This window comes from Chanodichthys erythropterus, chromosome 19 (genome assembly GCF_024489055.1).
Source record: "Chanodichthys erythropterus isolate Z2021 chromosome 19, ASM2448905v1, whole genome shotgun sequence".
NCBI lineage: Eukaryota > Metazoa > Chordata > Actinopteri > Cypriniformes > Xenocyprididae > Chanodichthys > Chanodichthys erythropterus.
This window is the reverse complement of record NC_090239.1, coordinates 18,081,906-18,100,083: the sequence shown is the minus strand read 5'-3', so window position 1 is coordinate 18,100,083 and position 18,178 is coordinate 18,081,906. Positions and strand designations below refer to the sequence as shown.

The 18,178-nt window shown below is 35.7% G+C and overlaps 1 protein-coding gene across 1 annotated transcript in view; it reads left to right on the top strand.

Annotated features, from left to right (window-relative positions):
- ca10a (carbonic anhydrase Xa) overlaps positions 1-18,178 on the top strand; it is a 207,442-nt gene that overhangs the window by 77,735 nt on the left and 111,529 nt on the right. The window contains exon 3 of the mRNA XM_067369943.1: positions 12,733-12,875. Within this exon, the coding sequence (XP_067226044.1) occupies positions 12,733-12,875 (143 nt within the window). The remainder of the gene's footprint in view (positions 1-12,732; positions 12,876-18,178) is intronic.

Genomic DNA, 18,178 nt, shown 5'->3' with positions numbered 1-18,178 from the left:
GGAAAGGATGCATTAAAGGGATAGTTCACCTCAATCTGCTTGGTTACAAACATTCTTCCAAATATCTTCCTTTGTGTACAGCAGAACAGTTAAATTTATGCAGGTCTGAAACAACTTGAGGTTGAGTAAATTATGATAAAATTTTCATTTCTGGGTGAACTATCCCTTTAAATTGACACATTTATAATCTTACAAAATATTTCCATTTCAAATAAATGGGTCTCATCTTTGCACAAAAATATTAGGCAGCACATTTTTGATAAGCAATGTTTAAGCACCAAATCTGCATGTTAGAATGATTTCTGGAGGATTATATGATACTGAAAACTGGAGCAATGGAATTAATTTAGGGCTGTCAATAGATGAAAATTTTTAATCGCGCACCTTTTGTGCGATTAATCGCATACTTATCGTGAAATTTAAGCATACACCATTTATCTTGTTTAACACATCCATTTTGCCATCATTGCCTATATCCAGCAAAGTAAGTGTGATTTTCACAAAAATGTATTTTTCAGCTTTTTTTCAAGGTAAATTTAGGTGTCCTTCCAAAAAAAGGACACTTGCAGACTCCAAAAGGACACCAAATGATATGAATCCGCATACCATATCTCTGCCATCTCTGACATAATCAGCATGGACTTTTAAGATCATCTAACTGCGTGATGTAAATTAAGTTAATGACGCAATTTCACATGCTTCAGTAATTTATTTGTGTTAAATGCGTTATTATTTTTTTTAATTAATCACATGCGTAAACGCAGTAATGCTGACAGATTAATTACATTTTAAAATATATTAAAATAGACAAGTTATTTTACATTACAATACTATTTATAATTTTAATTTGTTGTTGATCAAATAAATGCAACCTTGGTGAGCATAAGAGACGTCTTTCAAAAACAAATTGATAATGTTAACCAATAATATCATGACTTAAGATGTGATCCAATCAAATCCTGATGGACAAAATCAAGCCCCATGCCACATTATTGGCCACTGAATATTATGTTTTACTCAGAAATACATCATATTGTGTACGTCAATTGTATTGTGAATGCATGATACCTTTGGTAACGTTTTTTTTTTTTTTTTTTTAGAGTTTTTTTTATACAGATCTTTATCCCATTGTTGTTTTTGGGTAAACACATGTAATGAGCTCCAATTTACAGTAGGTCGCTATGACACAGGAATCCTCTCTGCTGACAAGCATGGCCAAGATAACAGCAGGATGACTTGGGATTATTTTCAGATTCACTGAGAGGTTTGGGCTAAATCCACACTAACATGCCTGACATGGTTAACAGACAGCCAAAGAGAGCTTAAGTGATGAACAGGAAAACAGGACTGAGACAGAGAGAAGAGAATTCTACAGTATGTAGTTCAGTTGAGAAGGCGGCTAGCATCAGGACTTCCTGTTCACATAAATGTTTACACACAGAATGAATGCAAGCCTGCAATAATTGTGTTCTGTCATAGATTTATTCAGGTGTTATCCATATTGTTATAGGACACATGCTGAATTGAAAAAGAATCAATAAGTATGGGTTTGCAGAGATGCTCCATACATCATTCCAGACACTGACATAAGTGATTCATTTTATGTCACATTGGTGAAACGGAATATAGAAGATTCTTGTTACACTTTATTTTGAATGTCCCCTTTAGACACTATGTTGACTATAAGTTACAATGCTGCACCTACATATCAACTAAAGCTGGGGACACACTTAACGACTAGCTGAAACGTTCTAAGACTGAATCCAACACACTTAAAGGATTAGTTCACTTCAGAATTAAAATTTCCTGATAATTTACTCACCTCCATGTCATCCAAGATGTTTGTCTTTCTTTCTTGAGTTGAAAAGAAATTAAGGTTTTGAGGAAAACATTCCAGGATTACCAGTGGACTTCACTGGAGTACAATGGGCTGAAGGTCCAAATTGCAGTTTTTAGTGCAGCTAAAGGTGTGGCTCTACATGATCCCAACCGAGGAATAAGGTTCTTATCTAGTGGAACGATCGTATTTTTCCGTGTGCAAAACAAAATGAATAGCCTAAAAACGGTTAACTTGCAATGTTTAATAATACAAAAGAAACATCAAAAAGATGTTTGACAAAATTACAAAAATAAGGATGAATGATGTTTGACCGGGAATGCATCTCCACAGCATAGTCGCCGGTGCATTACTGCCCTTCACAGGTCAAAGTTTGAACTATTTGTTATGTACTTGCACTAGCATATTGTATATGACAGTTTAGTTCAAACTTTGACCTGAGGAGGGCAGTAATCCACTTGGCAGCATCTACACTGCCGGAATTCTAATAGAGAAGAAGAGAACTCAAAATGAGTGTCTGTTTAAAATAAATATAATTTTTTATTCATTCATTTATTTATTTATTTTTTTAGAAAATGACAGATCATTTTGCTAGATAAAACCCTTATTCCTCGTCTGGTATCGTTTAAAGCCCTTTAAAGCTGCACTGAAGCTGTCATTTTGACCTTCAACCATTTGGGGCCAATTGAAGTCCATAATCCTGGAATGTTTTCATCATAAACCTTAATTTCTTTTCGACTGAAGAAAGAAGGACATGAACATCTTGGATGACATGGGGGTGAGTAAATTATCAGGATTTTTATTTGAAAGTGAACTAATCCTTTAACTTTTTATTACAGAGAATGAAAGATTAAATGCCACTACACTGAAGTAAATTTCACAATGACAAAGAAATGGCAATTAAAACATTGACGTAAACGTGAAATTTTATAGAAAAACTGTTTTGTTTATACACATACATACTGTACATACATACCAGTGTATGTCTCTGATTAAGTCATATTGTTTCAAAGCAGTTTAACAGTAATAAACAGGAAATAAATGACAATGATACAGACCTCATCAAATATTAGACAAATTTAGCTGTAAAGCAGCTCTACAGAACACAATAGTGTCATTATTCAGCTCAACTGTAAATTTAGTTTTTTTGCTGGTTTAGTTGTGCACACTTAATATTCAGTAATATTATGGATTTGACTACACTGACACTGTTGGATGAGAACAAAACTTGAACTGAATGATGATGACACCGCTTTCTGCAGAGCTGCTTTATAGCTCTTCAGCGTATCCTGTGAAGGCCAGTGCTGAAGGACTCCTCAGAGATGCAAAGCCTCCTAAACAGGCGGGTGACAATTCGCAAGCAAGAGGAAGGTCCTGTTGAGTGTTTTGCTGTTGATGTTTCCGTGACAGAGGAGCCAGCAGACGTGTGCCGCCTGTGGAGAAAGCACCAAGCTCATGGTGTCCACGCTGCCACAGAAGGCTCCTCTGAGCTCACTGCGATTTTATTCTCATTTGTATTCTGCTTTGAGAAGCTCTCTTTGCCGCCAGGTCAGATATCCCTGCCTATTAACAAATGACAGGAGGAGTTAACTTGACTGACATGTTTATTGTTCTTGGGATGGTCCAGCCTAATGAGGCCCATCGGCCTAGGCTGCTGAGATTACACTAGCATTAGAGGACATGTCCAAAGAGGTTCAGCTGTCCTGTGCCATTTAAACACACAGACTGCACGCTTGTCCCGCCTGACACTACTTTACCTCTGGAACTGTTTATCTAGACAATGATAGCTTGTGAATGATTTGTGGTCTCGGCCACTAATCATTACGTGAGGATTGATACTCCTGTTTGCTCTAATGCTACACCTGATAAAGCACTGCTTTGATAAACTGCACCAATTAACAGAGAGGGAGCTGAATTACTCAGACGACATTCTGAATTTTCAAGAGCAAAACGGTTGGCCTTTGCGAGTTGTGTGAAAAAATAAAAAATAAAAATATTCGCAAAATTGCTGTATGCTTTCTTATTCCAAAATTACTTGGATATGCAATATGGGTCATTGACCTTATGATCTTTAAAAAAAAATGCAATTCATGCATACAGTGGCTTGAATACACCTCTTCTGTGATGAGCATGTTTTTAATTTCTAATAAAAAATGTGTTGCTATTCTTAAAATACAAAATGCTGTGCTGATATCAAGTTTTAAAGAATGAAATCCATAACCTTAAGTAGTTTAGCGTAATATTTTTTTATTATTTTTGTCATGACAACTCTTGGGGTGTTTGGCATCGTATTATGACAATGTTGATATGTTTAGTCTTGGCTGAATATATCTGTTATGCTGCTGCTGTTATTGCCGCTGCTGGTTATTGCTGCTGCTGCAGAGAAAGTACGGGACTTGCTACTGCCAATACATACATGACAAGCTGTTGTGAGCAAGAAAGACATGCTGCTGCTGTTGCTGTACAATATAGCATACATGAATTACCCATAGCAGATCTATACAGGTGGAGCTGGGAAAGGTGGAGGGTTTTAAAAGTGCGCTGCAACTGCTACAGTAAATGCTCCCTAAGTATTTAAAAGTTGAGCAGCGTGCTCATTAGCTACTGATACAGCAGGAACTAATCTGCTGTAGTGTTGCACGATATACCGGTACTAGAAAGGTATCGCGATACCCTGCTTTTAGAAACGGTACGGTTCTTCATTTTATTAGTACCGGTACTTTGAGTGCCAGCTGTATTTCCTAATGTGCGACAGCAGGGAGCAGTGTGTGTGCAGCGCGCTGCTTCTGAGGCACATTGAGTGCGTGTTTATTCCTGTCAACTGCGCAACGGCAGATGCACAAAGCAAAATATGGCATTATTTTGCTTACATTGCCGACAGTCAGGGCAAGCCCACGGACACCACAAAGCCCGTCTGCAAAATACGTTACAAAATAACGCAAGCGAAGGGAGCATCCAACTTGCCAAACATCCCGATTTGTACAGAGAATTTAAAGAGCGACAGGTTAGTGAATGTGATACCAGCGTTATGTTTATGCTCTCAAAAATTAAATGAGTGTTATTTATATTACTCATGCAAGCAGACATCCGCAAAGAGGTGTATTATTGAGTCTAATAAGTGATATCTGGTTGCTAAAATAAAATTAATTTTAAAAAACAAATATGTGAAGGGACTATACAATTATATTAAACCAATTTATGCTTTAATAACATTGCTCTAATTATTTACAGTAATCAATATTCTCACTGTCAAAACACTTACATGCAGGGCTTGATGACAGCCACTCCCACTAGCCACTTTGGCGAGTTGAATATAATTTAAGTTTACAGCCTAATGGTCGTCGAAGATCGTCGTAGCACAAAATTACAATCCAATCACACAATTCGTTATTTACATGCAGTTAGTGAAGGAGGGATAGGCGGAATTGCGCTGAATGACACACAACAGAAGCGCTCTCTCTCTCTCTCTCGCTCTCTCTCTCTCTCTCTGTCTGTCGCGCGCGCGATCAGTTTTCCACGCGTCTGAATAGTCAAATACACGTGCACACAGATGTCTAAATGTCCATCATGTGGAGTATCTCGCGTGAATACAGTCGGTTATGGCTTAAGTGGACGTAAACAGGTGGGTAATAACTGGATATTTGTCAGTTACGTCCATGCATTCAGCAGCCCAATTAAATAGGCCTGTCCATCATTAATGTTAATCAAACAACAAAACCTGTTAAATATGTTAAATAAACTTAGTGTATCTGAAAAAAGATTATTTTTAATTTACTACTGTTTTTGTAATTTGCTTCTTTGTTCTTTTATATAGCATAACACAAATAACTTGTTCTCATACTAGCTCATGCTCATACATTGTCCACCTCTTGCCCACCTGTACATACAGGGCCGGATTAACATAAGGGCTAGGTGGGGCTGAAGCCCCAGGGCCCGCGGGTAGAGGGGGCCCGTGATTGGCTGGAGGAAATGAGATTGACAAGTCATAGGTGTTTGATTTGTGTCTAATAAAATAACAAGAAAAAATGATTGGAAAATGTGCCTGACTGATAAATCATCGTCCAATCAAAATCACTTTACAATTCGTGCCATGACATCGGGAAACGCCTCTTTGCGTTATGCTATCTCATGTAGACTAGAAATTTGGCCTTTATTGCTTTTTCAGCCTCGCTGGTGTTCAAATGATTAAAAAAGTGGTGCGCAAAAAAGGAAAAATAAGCTTGAAAGGGAGAAAAAGGGATGCTAATCTTACAGCAAAAATACCAAAACTAACTTCTTCGGTTCACATAAAACATCCGAGCCAGTGGAAGACCCCGCGCGCAGCGGCAGCTCACAATTATCTTCACCCACCGACACCGTCGCCGATCTGTGTGCTTTAGACGTTGAAAAAGGTGAGATAGCAGCTGCAGCAAGTTATTATTCTTATAACGAGTTAAGCCCTATTCGGATAGTAATTGTTTCTCATGAAAACGTAAGGTGTTTTCAACATTTACAGTTTACGAGTCGATTGATTTTATTGCCGTTTGAATTCACAATGTCAGTGTTTTTCTCCCATCATCATCATCACCCGTGTAAAAACCCTGAATTAACTTTCCTACTGTTTTTTTGACGAACACCAATGTCGAGTGACTTGTCTCCACTATCTGCCTTTGAAGCACATTCTATCAGTTGCAGTTCTGGTGCCTCCATCCGTACAACTCGACCTCGACACATTCACATTCACATCACACGTTAACACAGCGGTAGAGTTACTCACGGGACACTGCACAAAAGTTCTTTATTTGCATGTGCTTTAAAGCCCTGCCAGTTAAACATGTCATTCGTGTGCTGTTCTATGCGCTTTTTCTGACCCCATACACCCGAAGCGTGCACACAAACTTAAGCCTGTCAAACAGCACCTGACTACTGGACTTCTTTCGCGTCAAGGTTTACATAAACACAGTTGGTTATGTCTGAAGTCAGTTGAGAAAATCGGACGCGTGCAGGTCGTGACAGCATCCTAATAGTTAGCATGCGGACCCTTGTCCCTAAAGGGATAGTTCACCCCAAAAATTAAAATCCTGTCATCATACTCACTTTCAAGTTGTTTTAAACCTGAATGAGTTTCTTTCTTCTGTTGAACACAAAATAAACTATTTTGAAGAATGTGGGTAACCAAACAGTTGCTGGTCCCCATTCATTTCCATAGTAGGAAAAAAAATATATATAATGTGGAAATCACTGGGGACCATCAACTGTTTGGTTACCCACATTCTTCAAAATAGTTTATTTTGTGTTAATAAGAAGAAAGAATTATTGTGTCAGCAATATATGCAATACAATTTCAAAATATGTTAAATATTTTATGTTAAATATATTTTAAAATATGTAAAATAGCATGGAATATTTAGTGTGCTTGTGCTTATATAAAATGATTTGATAAAATGAAATTTGTAAAAATATAAAAATAATAACAATAAAAAACAAATTCTTGTGGTACAAGACACTGTGGCTTGGCAATCATATGAAAGGGGGCCCTTGGTGTTGCTATAGCCCCAGGGCCCAATGTGTTCTTAATCCGGGCCTGTGTACATACCAGCTGATATAAAATGTAATCTTGATTTGGGTGGTCAGTCTGCATTTAAAAGTTTGAAAGTGTTTTAAATCTTCTAAATCAAGTAAAATGACTCAAAGTAATTTAAGCATAAGAAAGTCAGCTTTAATCATATAAAATGTAATTTACCAACATCAAAATTGTGGCCAATAAAAATGCTAGCCACAGTTCTGTCATATGTTATTTATTTACTTTTCCTACTGTTTTAGGTTTTTGCCATAGTATCGTTTAAGTATCGGTATCGTGATACTGAAGTTGGGTATCGTATCGAAGTCAAAATTTTGGTATCGTGACAACACTAATCTGCTGTGCCCTATAGAGAATAATGTGAACCTATCAGCCTGTGCCATCTAGAGTTTCATGACAGAACTTTGTTTCTTTGGAAAAATGTCACTTGGCCTGTATGCGTACCTTTTTTACCTTTCCTCGGTTTCTTGGTTATTTATTTGAGATTTAAAGCAGATAGCCAAAGGTTTTCTATTTATTTTATTTTTTTCCCGTTACGCCATATGCTAGGGAAAGAAATGAACCCCTCTCCCATGATGTAGTCCTGTTTTGAAGTTTCAGTGTCACCTCTCAGTTTAAGGATTAACTGAGTTGGTTACACATTTTAATGTAACTTCCAAGCATTTAGCATCAGTGTTCTTGTTAAGATATTTTTCCTTCCTTGCTTTTCTGTATTTATTGGCAATCTGTTTGTTTTCCTGCAGTATTCTTATATGCCTCAGCACATCAAAACAAATGGTAGTTCTTGATGTTTGTCCAAGATACCCAGGGATATATCTGGATGCATCCTGTGTTTTTAAAACTGCTTTTCCAAATGTTCCTTTCTCTTCCTTTTAAGAAAATCTTTTTATCCTTTCATTTGAATGGTAAGTTCATAGCTGCTCCCCAGCAGTCAATTGCATCTTGGGGCAGTGGCTCTATGATTTTGTGGCAAGATCAGGAGTAGAAGTAATTAATGGGCATCTTAATTGGCGTGTCTTCTTAGTCCTAGCCTTCACTCGACCCTGTAAACCTTGAGGGTGGCCAGAACACAAGCTTTAGCTATAACAAAGGGGAAGGCAATAATTATTCTGCAAGTGCTAGTCTTTTCTTTTTTCTTTTTCTTTTTTTGTCAAAGAACAAGATCCTGGGAATAGATGGAGTTCTCTGTCAGAGCTTAACAATTTTTTTTTTTTTTGGTAAGTTGGCTTGCATAGTGAAGGCAAAGAGGCCAACAAGTTACCAGCATACAGTATATGACAACAACTTAGTAACACGTAACAATAAGGTTCCATTTGGTAACATTAGTTAAGTACACTCAACATGAACTACCAAAGAAAAATTAATTCTAAAGCATTTGGTAATCTTAGTTATGTTCATTTCAATGTTTACTGATCCATTAAGTAACACTTTATTTTAGGGTCTTTTAACTAGTTGCTTATTAGCATGCATATTAATATAATATTAATTAGTAATTATTAAGCACATATTAATGCCTTATTTTGCATGACCTTATTCTACATTCTTAATCCTACACAATACCTAAACTTAACAACTACCTTTTAACAACTACCTATTAATAAGCACTAAATTAGGAGTTTATTGAGGGAAAAGTCATAGTTAATAGTGAATACATGTTCCCTATACTAAAGTGTTACCATACATGATTAAAATCAAAAGTTGTATCTGTTTCTGTTAATATTATTTAATGAACCTGAGCTAACATTAACAATGAACAGTTAAAATAGCATTAACAAAGATTAATAAATGTATTGCTCATAATTGGGTAATGATAGTTAATGCATTAAACATTAACTAATGGGACTTTATTGTAAAGTGTTACCAACATTGTTAATATATTGTTTAAAAAGATAACTCATGGAGTTGTTTGAGATGATATAGAGCTGAGATGGATCTATATATGCTTATTAAATACTCTTGATTGAAACATTTTAATTGTTACTTTTGATTCATTATTAAACATCCATTATTGTAATCGCCAGTGTAGCTTTCATGGGTCATGAGGCCTTAAAAGATAAAAAGAATTTATATTTGAATTTTAAGTAAGTTTTTACAGGTCATTAAACAGAACAACTTCTTCTGTCTTTTTAAAGACCAGCTCTGATGTGTCCAGTCACATTGAGAGAGAAGCAATTAAACCATACATTCAAAAATACATTTACACTCACACATTTATGCCTTTTTTATTTTTTTTTTAATGAATACTTGAGATTTCAAGCTTTTAAAAAGGATGTAAATACAGCAAAAAGTATGATATAAGCAGTCTATATGAATCAGTAAACTATATTCTGAAGCCATACAAAAGATTTGTATGAGGAACGGACTAAAAAAGCCATTAATCCATGAAAATTGTCCCCTCTGGTAAGATGTCAACCACTATCCTTTAAAGCGTAGTTCACCCTAAAATGAAAATTCTGTCATTTATTACTCCCCCCTCATGTCGTTCCACACCCATGAGACCATTCATCTTCGGAAAACAAATTAAGATATTTTTGATCTTCAGTGCTTCCAGGTTCTACGTCAGAACGGTGGCTAAGTATTGGCTGACGCTGTTCATGTGAGCAGCAGGACGCATGCGTCCGGCCAATAATGAGTTTGTGTTCTGACGTAGAACCTGGAAGCACTGCAATTTATGAGAATGACACAGAAGAGAAGACATTGTTGAATAAAGACTTTATTTTTGTTTTGTTTTTGTGCACAAAAAGTATGCTCGTCACTTCATAACATTTAAGGTTGAACCACTGCAGTCACGTTGACTTTATTTTAAAGATGACTTTAGTATCTTTCTGGACCTTGAAAGTGGTGGTTAAATTGCTGTCTATGGAGCAGTCATATACTTCTCAGATTTCATCAACAATATCTTAATTTGTGTTCCGAAGATGAACAAAGGTCTAACGGGTGTGTAACAACATGAGTCTGTATACTTAATGACAGAATTTCATTTTTGGGTGAACTGACCCTTTAAGGGTGCAAAAGGTAACTGTTATGTACATGCAAAACACTAATATTTACATGCTTTAACACTAACATGCACATGCATTAACATTTACATATCTAAAGTGAAGATTCAGCTTGAATTTGTATGGATTTTTTTTTTTTTTTTCATTACCAAAGGTGAAAATCCGTTACCTGTGGTTGTTCATTTATAGCTACCAACGTGTAATAAGTATTTACCATTTATGACATGTCACCTGTGTTTAGCGGATCGATTTCATACACTGCAGCCCTATTCCGGTTATGGATTTCCTGTCTTTTTAGTGACTGATGTAGAAGCATCTGAATTATTTGTCATTCTTCTGTCTGCTTTACAACTTAATTCACTGCTTTCCTAAATGAGATATGACTCAACATTTTTTTTTTTCTTTTCCTCTTTCGAAAACCATTTTCATTCTCTCTTGCAGCACTATCGAATGCACCAATTGCTTTTATGCCAAGAAATGAGATAGGAATAGCAGCCGGCTGTTAATTTTGAGTAAAGACCGCTGAAGCCATGACCGACCGCACCAACCAACCATACTTTTATTAATCAGAAAGCTACTCAGTCGTGGCCCCAGTTGAGCCACACTTTTGTTTATCAAGCATTTGTCCCTGAACAATATGCAAGACTTCTTTGCATAGCATTAGGGGGTTGAAGAGATTACACATCCTGTGTGCATGTGTCTGAGTTTGTGTTAGTTTTTCTGTGTACAAAAGGGTGTGTACACGCTGCTACTTTGTCAAGTTCTTTTCTCAAGGAGAACTGTTGAGTGCTCACATGACAGAAAACAGCAGGTGGTGCTTGTTCAGAAAAATGCAGCCTCAAATTATGGCTCTCAACATGAAAAATATGGTGTGGAGACCACCTGCTTCTCTTAGCATCGGGACAATGGGAACAGTGATTTATGAATAGTCTTTATTTATTTGGAGGCCTGAAATGAGGGCAGAAGTGCTGATGTCATTGTGGTTGGATAAACATTATGAATTGTTACATCTCCTCGTTTCTCTGCTAAGCCAACTGGGTCAAGTCACCCAACCAAAAAAATCCAGGAGTGGAATTTATCTGATAGAAGATGCAAGCTTGGAGGTCCTTAACCACACCGCTGACTACTCATAAATTATTGATAGATAAAAAAAAAAATCCTGTTTTGCTGGCTGCCAATCATCTCATGTAATGGTTGTCAGCTGGAGTTGCATGTAGCACAACGCTGTGAAAATGCCAAGGCGAACACTTTGTATAAATCGTCTAAATTGCTTGAAAATGTCACGGGCTGCTGGAACGCCGATGCTGAATAAAGTTATTTGAAAGAATAGAGGGATATTGTTGCACCTACTTTCTTATGAGTAAGAGTTATGTAAGAGACCTGGGGCAGTTGTAACATTTTTTACATGTTCCTTTATAACAGACTGCTACAAATCTACCTGCCATCTTTTGGTATAAGACATTTGAAACTGTAGCTGTGAGCCGTAGCCATTAATAGACTTATAAAATGAAAGTCTAGAACATAAAATTTGAATTTAATAGAAGTCGGAGTGTTACAGCTGTAATTATATTAACACACTGTAGCTAAAATAAGAGCATACCTCAAAGTAATATAATCGTTTTAATACCTATTAATATCACTTAATAATTTTCACTTTCATATGGTGCTAATTCTTTTAGCTGTAAGGAATGTTGTATGTTTTTAAAGAAAAACAGTGGTACCTACATTTTAATTGTTTGAAATCACACCATTTTACAAAATATATATTGACTATGTATTTTACTAATATATATTAGCTGCTTAAAACATTTACATAATTTGAATTATACATTACATAAAACCACCATAAATTACTTTTGCTCATAATTTTATTATTATTATTATTATTATTGAGGTTGCTGTCCATCCAATTTATCATATTTATACAAGCAGACATAATCATACATTCCATCAAAAACAATTTTACATTTAAAAAGATTGCAGGAAATGACGTCACCATCATAGCACAATTAAAAAAGGCGGTTTAAGGTTTATTAAATGTTATATTTTATAATTATTAACCTGTGGCTCGTATTATTATTATTATTATTATTATTATTATTATTATTATTATTATTATTATATATTAAGTCTAGAATATCTACTTTTTATTGCAGTGGTTGTTTTTTGAGGCAGAAAGAATCAGGTTTTTTTTTTTTTCCTTTGTGGTTTAATACATTCAAGCATTGAATAATTGTTTTATAATCATTTTATCAATTATGAACAAATTAACTGTTTTTGTTCTTAAGTTAAGAGTGTTTGATGAATGTATCATTGTGTACTTTCTCTTGTTGCAGTGCCATCATTCTGGGGGCTTGTAAATTCTGCATGGAATCTGTGTTCTGTGGGGAAGAGACAGTCTCCAGTCAACATTGAGACGAGCCATATGATATTTGATCCCTTCTTGACACCACTGAGGCTCAACACTGGTGGACGAAAGGTAAGCCATGTTTCATCTGATGTCTGCACAGCTACATTATCAGTGCGGTGAGCTCCTTGGGAAAAGTACACATTGTTTCTAGTGTCAGAGTGTTAGGATAAACTGTGAAAATGCTACTTTGGTGAAAAAAATGCATCTATGTCAGTGGTTATGCTAGATACAGAATGGTTAGGACCGTAAATAAAGGAGCTTAGTTTGAATTGTACTGTTTGCCACTACTTTTTTTTTTTTTTTTGCTAAGTGCCACATACTGTGAATTCGTAGCCTTGTGCTTGAAAGTGCACATTTATATATTTATGATATCCTGCTATGTGTCATGCTGTACTGTACTAGCACCATTTTAAAATGACATTTTAATAATTATGCAAGCAGTTTTGACTCATATTAATTGAGATGGTTTGTCACACTACAGGACCATTTAAAATGAACTACATAATGAAAATATATTACATATACTATATTTACAGGTTACATATAAATAGAAATTCCCTAGGATATTTAGTCTTATACTATGGGGCTGTTGAATGCTCAAATCTGATTGGTTGATGAACGTTCTAAGGCATGCAATTATTTTCAGGGAAATGCTGGGCTAAAGTAGTTCTAGGCAAGTCTTGACCGCATTACAGTTCTATATCACTTCACCAAATGATTTCAGTTATTTTAAATTTCGCTATTAGTAGAGACACTGCTGCCAGACACTGCTGAGAGACACACAGACTTAGGTAGGCTAATTCACATATGCTTATTTTCTCTCTCTCTCTCTCTCTCTCTCTCTCTCTCTCTCTCTCTCTCTCTCTCTCTCTCTCTCTCTCTCTCTCTCTCTCTCTCTCTCTCTCTCTCTCTCTCTCTCTCTCTCTCTCTCTCTCTCTCTCTCTCTCTCTCTCTCTCTCTCTCTCTTAACTGCGTTAATAACTGTATTAGTCTGCTAGCAATGGCTCAGGCCTTCGTTAGTTCTGAAATTACATTTTGGAATTAGCAACGGAGGTTTGGGATGACATGCGTAAGAAATTAGTCCCACACAAAAACAAAAACGTGACAAATGTCTTGATATAGAACATCGGAGCAGTGTCTTGAGGTGAGGTAACCGTAGTATAAGCGGAATAATTGACTCTGGACCATTGAATTATTAGAAAATAATGCACACCATAGGTGTAACGGCCACCCCGCTTCATGTTGTGGCCACATTACTACCTCAGGTGTGCATCATTTTCTAATAATTCAATGGCCTGCCATCAATTATTCCTTACATATACATTTCTTTAGCTATATATTCACATACATTTGGTTATATATTCAAACACATTTCTCAGGGTATATAATATATTCATAGATCTTAGGTTTCTTAATGCATGTACATTTCTTTGTTTATATATTTATTCACATATATTTGGTTATACATTTCTCAGGGTATGTATTCATTCTTTTATAGGATATTCATATACATTCCTTTGGCTAGTATTCCTATCTAGTCATAGGAATTTATTTTGGTTATATACTATGTTCATAGAAATTTCATAAGTTATATATTTTTATACCATGGTCTGTCTAAATATATTGATTGGCTGGAAGGTGTGAGTTCAAACCATGTAATGCACAGGTAGGTACAGTCAGTTTAAGCACCGTTCTATATTAATGCACTGCCGTCATTGAAGTACACACACACACACACACGTCACTCACACACAGAGATCATGTTACGCACAGACAGTAAATATTCAGAAACATAGAACCTTGTCAACACTGCCCTGTGACTTCAATTAATAAAATAGCTTTGCTACTGAGTCGCTGCATTATATTTGTCAGCAAGGTGGTAATGCCGCTGTTTTTGAAATAATTAAACTTGCAGCTTCACTTGCAGTAGAGAGAGGCTGCACATACACAGGTAATGCACATACAGTCTATCTCTCTCTATTTTTATCTGTCTGATTTAGGGCTGGACGATATATCGCATGCGAATCACCAGGTGATGGCGATTTAGCGGTAATCAGGGAACCGGCTTTACTGACGAAATGCGCGTGACAATCGCGTGCGATATATCGCCCAGCCCTAGTCTGATTTAAAGCTTGCAGAATGCTGAACAGTAGCCCATACTAACTAACAAAAATAACCGTAATTTTTACCCTTCCAATTAATTATTGCATTGCAGTCATGAATAACAGCTTTAACTTGTCAATGTTTGGTAACTTACCATGCAAGCGGGTTAATCTACATCTAGCCAAAGGTTATCACTTACATATACATCACAAAAAATTCTCAGGATATTCATATACATTTCTTTGGCTATATACTGTATTCATAGAAATGTATTTGGATATATACTGTAGTCATAGACATTTCACTGGTTATATATTCATATACATTTATTGAGCTAAAACTAACCACATACAAGTTCTATCATTTGTTTGTCAATGGTGAGAGGATGGCATGCTTTGCATATTAATAAATCCTCTCTTCAAATCAGCAGTGGGTGACTGAGGTCATGCACTAGAGGCAGAGTTTCATACTCATACAGATCAGTCAATGACTAGAGAGCGAATCAGACAGAGAAGGATAATAATCCACTACATGGTAATTTGGCCAAAGCACTCTTGACAAGCAAAGTCTTATGAAATAATTAGTTGGATTCATTATTTGCAATTTAGTTGAATAGCAACTGAAACAATTTCAAACTAAAAGGAGTTTTAAAAATTACAAATTAAAGATTAATTGCATTTAGTGGCACATTTCAACCCATTTACTGATGTTTCTGTAAATATCTGATCATTAATGTACAGATAACGGGATACATATTTGAACTTTTCATAGGTTGTTTCAGGTAGCCAAGAAATGTCCTCATGTCTTCTGATTTGCTGGAGCAAAAATCTTTTATTTTTTTCACACCGTTATTTCAGTTCAAATGTGTGCCGCTGGTCTAGTCCTTAATGAAGAGTCAGAGTGTGTTTGAAGTTCTACCATATGTGTTTGAATTTCTGTCAAAGAGGAGTTTACATTGCCAGGCTCTCCACAGCGTGATAAATGGACTAATGAATAGTTAACGGAAATTAAAATGACCTCAAAATAGAAAACCAATTAATCAAAAGCAGACATGCATCAAGGTTATGTGCTTTGGATTGAGGGAATCACAGTTATTAAATTGTCTGTATTAATTGAATATTTGCTCTGCTGTAGATGAGCCGCAATTACTTGAAGAGCTTTTAATGAATTTAATCGCTCTGACAAGGGAGGAAGATGACAGTATCGTGTCCCTTATTGAAATCTCCAATCAGCAAAATGGAGAATTTGAGACAGGAATATAAAAAGATGCCACATAAAAATATTTTTTATTTCCCAACATCATTAGCTCTGGGGTACTATAGATATGAGAGAGGACTAATTAATTACCAAAACGAATCGGGCTATATGCCATTTAGCATAGCGTAGTTGTACTGTAGAACATAGCATAGTACAGTCTCACTGTTTGTCACCTTCCTTTGTCAGCACTGGTAAATTGGGACAGAATCACACCCAGAGACAATGACAGATACGATCTGCACACAGATTTTATTCAGTTACATGAATATCATATTAGATTACTCACTGAGTCAGCCTTGTCATTGCGATTTCATTAGCTTGCGTAGTTGACAGTGTGAGATACGTTCTCTGTATCAACGGATGGCATCAGTTTGGTATCAGTCAGCTTAAACAGGCGACAACACAACTCTTGGATCACACATACAGTACACACAAAAAGAGATTCAAGTGTAAATGGACACCAGATTTCTTGTTTTTCTTCTTTTAAATGACTTTTTCTCTGGGGGCACTTCTGTAAATCTGTTACTGATGTTAGTAAAGGGTAATGTATAGTCAGACAGTCATTATCATGTTATTATACAGGGGTTAAACAGGTAAACCCTGTTGGGGTTTGTTTGTTTTTAGCATTGGATGACTGTATATTATTCCACTTTTTACATGGCTGTATACTTAAGTGAATATATGGGCATGGAATATTGATTTGCGTTAAAACAGGCCAGCGTTTTTCAAAAAGGGAACACCTGGGGGTTTGTGAGTTGAAGAAAAGCTAATTAATGAAAGCATAAAAATGTTAATCATTAAAATAAATAACTAGGAGTGCACAATGTATCAAATTGAAATTGTGATATGGCTTAGTGTGTTTAACAAATCACAAAAGGCTGTAATTTAGGGTATGTTTACACGACAACGATATACTTAAAATTAAGTTTTTCCTTTTTCTGCGTATATACGACACCATTATCAAAACGATCCCCATTCACACTAAAAATGCTTTGTTATGCTGCCAGGCCATTAGATGGTGATGAAACACTATAGACTGAGCATGTAATACGTTTGTGCATGACGTCATCGTTTCCACAGATTTATGTTTGTTGTTGTTGTTGTTTTTTTTTTTGTTTTTTTTTTCAAAAACTTGCACTTTGAAACCCGTTTTCAAAAGTTTGCATTTCAGGCACCCAAAAAGCCATTGTTGTGTAAATGAAATGCCAAAACGCAATAAGTTTTACATTTTTAGTTGAAAAATGTCGTGTAAATGGCCCCTGTGCTGTGTTTTTTACAATAGTAATATACAGTAGTCAACATTTAATTTTTATATGCAAATATGCTATTAAATTATTGACATATAAAGGTAAGATCTTAATAATTTTGTCAAAATAGTTTTCGAAGAAGTTTGTGAATAAATGTCAATAAGAATAACAATTGGTAATAATTTATTTTAATAGTATTAATAATTTTCTTAGTTGTAAGTCAGCTTAAAGAGATGGTAAATGAAATAAATGAAAATGATCATTTGCTCACCCTCATGTCTTACCTGATTTTTTTTTTTTTTTTTTTCTGTGGAACACAAAAGAAGAGATTTTGAAAAAAAAAAATTTGTCCATACAATGAAAGCCAGTTGGCCTAATGTTGTTTGGACCTCAGTGTTCTTCAAAATATCACATAATATAATATAATTCAAAATATCATGTGTGTATATATAATATTTGTGTTTGTGTGTGTGTGTGTGTGTGTGTGTGTGTGTGTGTGTGTGTGTGTGTGTGTGTGTGTGTGTGTGTGTGTGTGTGTGTGAGAGAGAGAGGGGTCCTGGTAAACCCTACATTATGCGGACATAATGTCCCCACTAAGATGGCAATATCTGAAATCCATGTCCTTGAGTGCATTTTTTTTTTTTTTTTTTGGGGGGTCTCCGTGAGGAAAAACAGTTTATAAATCATACTAAGTGATGTTTTTTTTTTTTTTAATATACAAATGCAGAATGTTTTCTGTGATAGTTAGACTAAGGAGTAGGTTTA